The sequence below is a fragment of the Gadus macrocephalus genome, chromosome 21, assembly GCF_031168955.1.
Source record: "Gadus macrocephalus chromosome 21, ASM3116895v1".
NCBI lineage: Eukaryota > Metazoa > Chordata > Actinopteri > Gadiformes > Gadidae > Gadus > Gadus macrocephalus.
In genome coordinates this window covers 1749975-1760521 of record NC_082402.1, presented here as the reverse complement: position 1 = coordinate 1760521, position 10547 = coordinate 1749975, and the positions used below count along the sequence as shown (strand labels likewise).

The window sequence follows — 10547 nt, the reverse complement described above, 5'->3', positions numbered from 1 at the left end:
CTGGACCAGACAGTGCCACCCTGCGGTGGAGTGGGCAGGATTAGAGAGCAACATTGAAACAGACTCTCACAAACACAACACAAACACAACACAACACACACAACATCAGACACACACACACTTACACAACCCACAACACAGACACACACACAACAACACACAGAGACACACACACAAAATCAGACACACACAAACACACACACACACAAACACAGACAGACAGACACACACACGCACACGCAAAATCCCACACACTAGCACTGTTATCTCTCTACTCAAGCGAAACCCACAGCTTTCCATCATGCTGTACATCCCTCTAAAACACACACACATACACACACACGCACACATCCTAACTGCCGTATTTCCCGGTTCAGCTCTGTCAGTCAACAACTCAGTCAACATTCAAACGACACCTCTGATTGGCCAATCCCGGTCTAGCCAATCAGAGTCCATCATAGCCACGGTCTCAGTCTGCCCTGCTGTGTGTGTGTTGTGTGTGTCTCTGTGTGTCCTTCGGTGTGTTGTTGTGTGTGTGTGTGTCTCTGTGTGTCCTACTGTGTGTTGTTCTGTGTGTGTGTGTGTGTGCGTGCAGTACGATGTGTGTGTTTCCGCAGTACGTCTTATGTAGCTCAGTACCTGGGGTTTTCTGCATAATATTCCTCTGAAACTAGTTTGTCAAAACGCTGACCTAAAAACAGGGGAAATGATTCTGCCACCAAACTTTAAATCAGACAGCAGTGTGTGTGTGTGTGTGTGTGTGTGTGTGTGTGTGTGTGTGTGTGTGTGTGTGTGTGTGTGTGTGTGTGTGTGTGTGTCTCTCTGAAGCGGTGAACTCCTCACCCCTTGCCGTAGAACAGGTAACCTGGAGGAACAGAGCTCACTATGTGTCTGGAAAATAAAACGACTGAACTGTGAAGACGGTGACAGCCGGAGTGTTTGACATCAGAGGGAGCGAACGACGCGTAGCACGGTGCTCCCAGGGGGACAGGAACCCCAACCCACGCACTGTCAGTGCCTTGCTCTATCGGTTCAGATTCACAGGGAATGGAACCGCTAACCCACGGAGTGTCAGTGCCTTGCTCTACAGGTTGAGATAGCTACACCGACGGTCTATATTAACACAACAATTAGATGATCATATCCAAAGAGACTGACAGCTCTCCCTCCCTCTCTCTCTCTCTCTCTCCCCCCCTCTCTCTCTCCCTCTCTCTCTCTCCCCCCCCCCCCTCTCTCTCTCACTCCTTCCCTCTCTCTCTCTCTTCCCTCCCCTCTCTCTCTCTCTCTCTCTCTCTCTCTCTCTTCCCTCCCCTCTCTCTCTCTCTTCCCTCCCCTCTCTCTCTCTCTCACTCTCTCTCGCTCTCTCTTCCCTCCCCCTCTCTCTCTCTCCCCCCTCTTTCTCTCTCCCCCCCCCGTCTCTCTCTCTCTCTCTTTCTCTCTCCCCCCCCCCCTCTCTCTCTCTCTCTCTCTCTCTCTCTCTCCCCCCCCCCCCCCCCTCTCTCTCTCTCTCTCTCTCTCTCTCTCTCTCTCTCTCTCCCCCCCCCCCCCCCCCCTCTCTCTCTCTCTCTCAGGGCGGCCCAGAGGCTCAGTCTGTCCAGGAGGAGGCGGGGGTCTTCGGACCCCGAGGCCCCGGGGCCCCTGCTCTACACGGGGGGGTTCAGCGGGGCCCTGAAGCTGTCCCCCCCCGCCGTGCCCCCCGGCCTGCTGCGGGCGGGGGCAAAGGTCACCGACAGCCCCGGGATGGGCAAGGTAAGGCCGTCGCCATGCCGACCCATCGCCGGGGGCAACCTGCACATAGACCTCCTGTCTGCTCCACCTTCATCTAGACCTGTCTGCTCCACCTTCATCTAAACCTGTCTGCTCCACCTTCATCTAGACCTCCTGTCTGCTCCACCTTCATCTAGACCTCCTGTCTGCTCCACCTTCATCTAGCCCTCCTGTCTGCTCCACCTTCATCTAGACCTCCTGTCTGCTCCACCTTCATCTAGACTTCCTGTCTGCTCCACCTTCATCTAGCCCTCCTGTCTGCTCCACCTTCATCTAGACCTCCTGTCTGCTCCACCTTTATCTAGCCCTCCTGTCTGCTCCACCTTCGTCTACCAGAGGAAAGACATACGTGTGTGTCTGTGCACGTGCGTGTGTGTCTGTGCACGTGCGTGTGTGTATGCGTGAGACAACACCCCAGGCCCGACCCTTTGAGTCTTCCTCAGAGAGACTCGCTCAGCGAAGCATCGGGAAGCAAACCAGCCCACTCCGCGGTGTGCAGAGCTGCTGCCGCCGTCAGAACCGGGGACTCCATTGTAAAGTAGAGCGGACGACTTTTACCCTCGGAGACTTGAGAGACAGGGGATCGGCTGCGACAAGTCGAGGTGTCCCTGAGCGAGACGCCTCACCCTCAATGCGACCAACGAGTCGGCTGTCGCCCTTGCAGGGCCGACTCCGCCGTCGGCGTGTGAACCGTTCCAGGGCGCCGTGGATAAAAGCGTCCGCTAAAAGGCCCTAAATGTAAATATTAATCTCATTGTGTGATGCCCAGGTCGACTGAGGACGTTCGGGATCAAACCCAGAACCTTTCCCCTGGAGTCGAACACCTCCTCCACCACTAGCCTGTCCTCCGTGGCAGACACAAAAACTCGTCACTTATCTTCTATTTGCCTCTAAGGAAAGGTCCTTTACATAGACCCTCCCACCCACCCACTAGAGCGTTCACACTGGTCGGCCTGCCTGTCCGTCACTCATCAGCAGGCTGCTACAGGCGGGCCTGGGGAGGCATGAGACCGGGACGGGGATGAAGGGATTAACACAGACCCAACGGCCTGCCGGATCGAAGTACTCACGTTTAACTGGAGCCCCAGAGCAACCTGGGAGGACGACGTTGTCCAGGTTACCACAGCCCATAGTAACATGAAGTGGGTTTAAAGTATAACAGTCCCTGGTAGGCTGTGTGTATTCTTTCACAAATACAGCCCTCCCTCTCTCTCTCTCCCTCTCTCCCTCTCTCTCTCTCTTTCCCTCTCTCTCTCCCTCTCTCTCTCTCTCTCTCTCTCATATCCATCCCTCCCTCTCTCCTCCCCTCCCTCCCTCTTTTGTCCCTCCCTCTCACTATCTCCCCCCTGTCTCACTTCCTCCCTCCCTCTCCCTCCCTCCCTCCCTCCCTCTCTCCAGTCTTAGCTGGAGGCTCATGTTGTAGTGGTTTGTTTGGAGGTGCTCTCACTACAGAACGTGTGTTGAATTAAACCAGCGGACCGTCCGTGTGTCGCCGTCCTCTCAGCGACAGCAGAACCACTTCACACTCCGCAACAAGGGCCAGATGGATTGTGGGTCGCCGGAGTCAACCAATCAGAGCGTCTGATATCTCCCCTCCATTGTTTCTGCCCATGGCCCACGCAAGGCAGCCCTGTTCAAAGCCCCACCCCCCCCGTTCAGAGCCCCGCCCCCCCCTGTACAGAGCCCCACCCCCCCTGTTCGGAGCCCCGCCCCCATGTTCAGAGCCCCGCCCCCTGTTCGGAGCCCCGCCCCCATGTTCAGAGCCCCGCCCCCCTGTACAGAGCCCCACCCCCCCCTGTTCGGAGCCCCGCCCCCATGTTCAGAGCCCCGCCCACAAGGCGATTTATTAACCTGCACATCCCCTCCCCCCCCTCATTCAGCGCAGAACCGTAACAAAGACTCACAATAACTAGCCCTCTTTTATTAAAGACTTTTTAATTTATTATTAATGTACGCACTTATAATATGTTGTACGTCTGGGCACTTACACAGAGTGCTTAGCATTGTGTAGCGTCTTATCCTAGCTATCTTGTTGTCTACGGGTAATGGGTTAACCTAGTGATGGTTAGTGCTCGGCCCCTGGTTCTATGAACATCCTCACTGTACCGACAGAGATGTATTGTTGCTTCTCTTTCTTCTGGCAAATGTACTTATTGTAAGTCGCTTTGGATAAAAGCATCTGCTAAACGCCCTGAATGTTAATGTATTAAAGCTCATTAAAGCTCATGAATCAGTACTTGAAGTCAACAGACTGCAGACAGTCTGAGAGACGGACCCCAGCCGCTCGCTAAAGCTAAAGCGAGCGGCTGCAGCGTCAGACAGCCCTAGCAAGGTGATCCACGCTATCAGCCGCCACCAGTGGTTAGCCGCGCGCCACAAGGTCGGGGGTGAGCGTCTGTTTCATCTCACCGCTGACTTACCAGGTCATCCCACGCTCGGTTGCCCGCGGCGACAGATCGTTTTAAAAACTGCTGCGGCCTGAGATTGTTATTGGCTCTAAACCAAACGCCTGTTCAGCGCCTCTCAGCTGGAGACCCTGAAAACCAATAACCCCTCGCTAGGTCCCTTAACAAACTGTTTACCAGTTGATTGAGTGACTGGCACTCCATTATTTGGCAGTCGTTAAGCTAAGCATTAGGTGCTAAACTAGGTGTCACTTGCTCCAAATATTCACCAGATGCTATGCTAGGGGTCAGTTGCTAAGCTAGTTGACATTTGCTATGCTAAGTGCAAGATGCTAAGCTAGGTATCACTCGCTCAGATATATTCACAACATGCTACGCTAGGGCATCAGATACTAAGCTAGGCACCACAGGAGACACTGATGATGCGGCAGAACGGAGTCGCAGGTTCAATTCCCTGAACCGGTTCTAACGAGTCTCCCTGTCGCCCGGGCCGCAGGTCAAGGTGATGGTCCGTCTCTGCTCGGTGCCGGGCGAGGGCCCCGGACCCCACGTCCTACCTGAAGGTGGACATCCGCAAGAAGCAGCTGACCCTGTGTGAGCCGGGGGGCCCCGGCCAGCCGGGGGGCCCGGGCCAGCCCAGGGAGCCCCCCTGCCAGGCGCTGCGGCCGCCCCTGCTCCAAAGACGTTCGCCTTCGATGCCGTCTTCTCTCAGGATGCGTCGCAGGTGAGACGTCTCAGACTCCACGGGGTCTAAAACGGAGGAGGGGAGTGTGAGGAACCCGGGCACAGCTAGAGGAGTCTCCCCGAAGCACAAACACACACTCTACTGGGGATTAGTCCATCAAACTTTGCCTTCTGTAGGAACCTCAGATTAATAATTCACATTTAGTAAATTATTACTTACGCTAACATCAGACCAGTTACGTTACAACTTTATTAATCCCCCGTTGGAGAAATTAGTTAGTTAATTAGTTAATGATCCATCTCAGAAGACACAAGGTCACATGGGGAGTGTTCTCTCGCACCTTTGGCTGACGGTGTTCTGTCGTGTGCTCTGATAGGCCGAGTGTGTTCGGGGAGCGTTGCCGAGGTCATCCAGTCGGTGGTGAACGGCGCCGACGGCTGCATCTTCTGCTTCGGACACGCAAACCTGGGTACGACCTCTGACCCGGAATACGTACAACCCCTGACCTCTGACCCTGAATATGTACGACCCCTGACCCCTGACCTTGAATACATACAACGTTTTCATTCCAATAACCTCCACTCTCTGCCACCGCCCCCTCAAGGTAAGACCTACACCCTGATTGGCCGGGACTGCTCCACCCAGAGCCTGGGCGTGGCCCCCACAGCCATCTCCTGGCTGTTCAGGCTGATGGAGGAGCGGAAGGAGAAGGCCGGAGGCAGGTTCTCCGTCTCCGTGTCGGCGGTGGAGATCGCCGGCCGGGAGGAGACGCTGAGTGACCTCCTGGCTCACTGCTACTCCTCCTCCTCCTCTTCCTCCTCCTCCTCCTCCTCCTCCTCGGAGCACCTCCTCCCCCACGAGGAGCAGCGCAGGCCAGGGGGTGGTCCTCCAGGGAAGACCCCCTCTGCGGCTCCAAGGTGAGGAGACGGAAGGAGGGAGGCGGTGGAGAGGAGGAGGAGGAGGAGGTGTCAGTTCTAGAAGAGGAGGTGTATGATATCCTAGAGGTTCTGGTCTCTAACTCTTGTCCTTGATGCAGAAGACCGACCAGCTAATCCCCTGCTCCTGCTCTTCCCCCACCTCCTTCTCCTCATCCTCCTCCTCCTCCCCCTCCTCCTCCTCCTCCTCCTCCCCCCCTCCTCCCCTCCTCCTGCTCCTCCTCCTCCTCCTCCTCCCCCTCCTCCTCCCCCTCCCCCTCCTCCTCCTCCTCCTTCCCCTTCCTCCTCCTCCCCTCTCCTCCCTCCTCTCCTCCCCCTCCTCCTCCCCTCCTCCCCCTCCCCCCTCCCCTCCCCCTCCTCCTCCTCTCTCCTCCTCCTCCTCCTCCTCCTCCTCCTCAGCTCCAGAACCAGCGGGAGCTGCTCTCCTCCTCGGCGGAGCAGGCCGCCTTCTTCCTGGACGCGGCGCTGGCGGTGCGCAGCTCCAGCAGGGGGCGCTGCGACGAGGCCACGCGCAGGAACGCCCACTTCCTGTTCACCCTCACCGTGCACCAGCAGCGGCCGGAGAAGAGCGCCAAGACCGCAGGTGTTCAACCTTCACTACGCCTCCTATTGTAACGAGAGGCTGGTCAGCGCAGGAGGCTTATCGGTCTGTTCAGATCGACAAAGACGTTGAGTTCTTACAGTATCTTTTTATTCAGCGAATGCGAAGTCCATTAGCCAAGCAGTGGCCTCTTGATCTGCTGTATGAAGGGCGACAAGTCCTCCTTTAAGTCTTTGTAGAGGGCGTGCTTCAATGATGTGATGCACACTGTGGGGTTGGGCTGCTAATGCTGATGAAGGATGATGAACGTAAACACTGCAGGGACATGCAGCAGCTCCTCGGGGTCTGGTGACGAACACAAATGAGCAAATGTTTCCTGTAGACCTACCAGACTGACTCGTGACATGACCTCACTGGTGATGACTAGTGTCTGTCCGTCCCTCTCCCATCTCTCCCCTTGTCGGTCTCTCTCCTTGTCGGTCTCTCTCTGGTCTCTCTCCATCTCTCCCCCTGTCGGTCTCTCTCTGGTCTCTCTTCGTCTCTACCCCTGTCGGTCTCTCTCCGATCTCTTTCCATCTCTCCCTTTGTTGGTCTCTCTCTGGTCTCTCTCTGGTCTCCTTCTTGTCTCTCTCCGGTCTCTTTCTGGTCTCTCTCCGGTCTCTTTCCATCTCTCCCCTTGTTGGTCTCTCTCTGGTCTCTTTCCATCTCTCCCCTTGTTGGTCTCTCTCTGATCTCCTTCTGGTCTCTTTCTGGTCTCTCTCCGGTCTCTTTCTTGTCTCTCTCTGGTCTCTTGCTGGTCTCTCTCTTCTCGCTCAGTGACTGCAGGTCGGAGTCGTCTTCACCTCCTGGACCTGGGGAGCTGTGAGAGCTGTGTGGGAGGAGGAGGAGGAGGAGGAGGAGGAGGAGGAACTCAGTGTCTCTCTCTGTCCGCGCTGGGGAATGTGATCCTGGCTCTGGTCAACGGGGCCAAACACGTCCCCTACAGGTACGGGAACACACAGGATAACGTTATCACTGTCACATGTCATTAATGTTATTAATTTCTGACGTTATTAATGTCAGATGTCACAGCAGCAGAATTACAGTCCAGTAAAAGTTTCAGAAACAGCTAAAACATTTTAAATAAGATGTCCCATATCTCATCTCAGATCTGATCCTCACTCAACTCAACAAACCGTTAATACAAACCAAGGTTGCTAAGCATTATTGCTCCAAGGTTTCAGGGCGGCAGAGGGATGAGGGGATGAATCCCGTTCCCCAGGCGGGAGGTAGATCTGAACCACAGATATCAACAGTAGATATTAACAGCAGACACAGAGCGCTGTTCACCCGGCTGCCCTCTCTCTGCGGGTCTCTGAGCCCCTCATCACTCCGCAGTCCTGGACAGATCAATACCCGGCCAGCCTGTAATCGGACCAGGCCGGGCCTGTCATGAGCCGCGGTCTGGGTCTGAACCAGAGAGCGGCATGCTGTGGCTCTACGGTCTATATTAGTGTCTCTGGCTCTACGGTCTATATTAGTGTCTCTGGCTCTACGGTCTGGGTCTGAACCACAGAGCAGCATGCTGTGGAGGACGGTCTATATTAGTGTCTCTGGCTCCAGGGGACTCGGTTCGGGGGGACCGAATTGGTCGTGCCCTGAGGGGACGGGGGGTCGCGTCTCTCTGGCCTCGGCTAACGAGGTACTCCTTAACGAGGAACTCCTTAACGAGGAACTCCCTAACGAGGAATTCTTTAACAAGGAACTCCCTAACAAGGAACTCCTTAACGAGGAACTCCCTAACGAGGAACTCCTTAACGAGGATCTCCTTAACGAGGAACTCTCTAACGAGGAACCCCTTAACAAGGAACTCCCTAACAAGGAACGCCCTAACAAGGAATTGCCTAACGAGGAACCCCTTAACGAGGAACTCCTTAACAAGGAATCCCCTAACGAGGAACCCCCCTAACGAGGAACTCCTTGCTGTGTGATTCAGGGACAGCAAGCTGACCATGCTGCTGAGGGAGTCTCTGGGGAACATCAACTGTCGGACCACCATGATCGCCCACGTGTCGGCCCACCGGCGCCACCACCTGGAGACGCTGGGCACCCTGCAGCTGGCCTCACGGCTTCACCGCGTCAGGAAGAACAAGGCCCGGGTAGGACACGCCCCCTCAGTCCTCCTCAGGTCTCTCCGGTTGTATGATTGACAGACGGATCAGCCTACCAGTGGGATCAGACCACGGGGTGGGCTTGATCGTACTTCTGGGCGGACACTCCCACTTGTGATGTCACTACAGGGCAGGTTTTGGCTCATCCCACTCACACCTGGTGGTGGCGAGGATCCCTTTAGATTACAATTACCTTTACCTTCAGGTTTTTTATCACACCCTTTTTACCCAAAGCGACTTACAATAAGTCCATTTGTCAGAAGAAGAGAAAGAACAATATATATCGCCATCGGTGCAGTAAGGATGTTCGTAGAACCAAGTACCAAGCACTAACAATCACTAGGTTAACCCATTCCCCATATACAACAAAAATAGATAGGATAAGATGCTACACAATGCTACTAAGTACTATATTTAAGTGTATGGACATAAAGCATACAATAAGTGTGTACATTAAGTGACAGTAAGTACAACATACATTAAGTGTGGTGGATTAGGGGGGAGGATATGCAGAGCCTAGGTGAACTCTGAACTAGTCTTGAGTCGGAAATGACTGCTCTTCCATGGGAACACGTTTGAGGAGAAACTGATCTCAGGCCAGTAACAAGGTACAAGGTTCTTGGTAGAAACTCCACTAAAGTGCGTGGAGAACAGCTCTGAGAGCTGCCTTACCTTAGCTCTCGTATGAGGTTGGATTCTGCAAAAGGCTATTTCAGACCAACTGTATCACAGCCAGATCTAGAACAGCAACGTATCGCATCCAGGCCATTCCAGCCATTACTGGAATGATGGGGAGTTTTATATAGTGCGAGGTGACACGTAATCAATAACACTGAATTACCAACAACACTGCATAATCAATATCATCAGCCCCTGGAGACGACCGATAAAGGGGATCTCTGCCTCGTTAGGAGACGGCCAGACCAGATCTGTCTGTTATAGATCAGCGATACGCATGCAGAACGTAGAAGTGCACCCCTTCCACTGCTCCCACGCTCCTCAGTCTGTGGGGGGGAGTCCACCTCAGGGCATCAGGGCAGGTTCACCTGGACCAAACCACACGGAGGGCATCAGTGTGTGTGTGTTCATCAGTGTGTGGGCATGTGTGTATGTGTTCATCAGTGAGTGTGTTTGTGTGTGTTGTCATCAGTGTGTGTGTGTTCATAAGCGTATGTGTGTGTATGTGTGTTTGTTCATCAGTTTGTGTGTCTCTTCCTCCTCCTCCTCCTCTCCTCTCCTCGTCTCCTCTCCTCTCCTCTCCTCCTCTCCTCTCCTCTCTTCCTCCTCTCCTCTCCCTCCTCTCCTCCTCCTCCTCTCCTCTCCTCTCCTCGTCTCCTCTCCTCCTCCTCCTCCTCCTCGTCGTCTCGTCTCCTCTCCTCTCCTCTCCTCTCCTCTCCTCTCCTCTCCTCCTCCTCTCCTCTCCTCCTCTCTTCCTCCTCCTCCTCTCCTCTCCTCTCCTCCTCCTCTCCTCTCCTCCTCTCCTCCTCCTCCTCCTCCTCTCCTCTCCTCTCCTCTCCTCGTCTCCTCTCCTCCCCTCCTCCTCTCCTCCCAGTACGCCTCCAGCTCCTCGGGGGGGGACAGCTCCTGTGAGGAGGAGCGGCCCCAGCGGGGGGGGGGCCCTCAGACCCCTGCACCCCCGGTCCCGGACCGTGGCCCTGGACCCGGAGGGCCCCGCGCGGGCCCCCAGCGACCCGGACTACTCCTCCAGCAGCGAGCAGTCCTGCGACACCGTCATCTACGTGGGGCCCGGCGGGGGGGCCCTCAGCGACCGGGAGCTCAGCGACCACGAGGGCCCCCCCGCCTTCATCCCCATCGTCCCCTCCCTGGTGAGGAGGCGGGCCCCGCCCCTCAGGGCCCCGCCCCGCGGGGGCAGCCGGCTCCGCTGCGACACCTTCGCCGAGCTGCAGGAGCGGCTGGACTGCATCGACGGCAGCGAGGGCCCCCCCGGCCTGGCCCCCGAGGGCCCCCCCGGCCTGGCCCCCGAGGGCCCCCCCGGCCTGGCCCCCGAGGGCCCCCCCGGCCCGGCCCCCGAGGGCCCCCCCGGCCCGGCCCCCGAGGGCCCCG

The 10547-nt window shown here is 56.0% G+C and overlaps 1 protein-coding gene across 1 annotated transcript in view; it reads left to right on the top strand.

The window, feature by feature from the left end:
- Nucleotides 1-1566: 1566 nt before the first annotated feature.
- The window catches only part of LOC132450303 (kinesin-like protein KIF26B), a gene marked incomplete at its 5' end in the record, with an annotated part of 17069 nt that continues 8088 nt past the window's right edge, over nucleotides 1567-10547 (top strand). The window contains 12 exon segments of the mRNA XM_060042384.1: nucleotides 1567-1749; nucleotides 4669-4697; nucleotides 4699-4778; nucleotides 4829-4903; nucleotides 5240-5326; nucleotides 5462-5699; nucleotides 5735-5774; nucleotides 6192-6375; nucleotides 7150-7318; nucleotides 8309-8471; nucleotides 10036-10080; nucleotides 10082-10517. Coding sequence (XP_059898367.1) covers nucleotides 1567-1749; nucleotides 4669-4697; nucleotides 4699-4778; nucleotides 4829-4903; nucleotides 5240-5326; nucleotides 5462-5699; nucleotides 5735-5774; nucleotides 6192-6375; nucleotides 7150-7318; nucleotides 8309-8471; nucleotides 10036-10080; nucleotides 10082-10517 — 1729 coding nt within the window.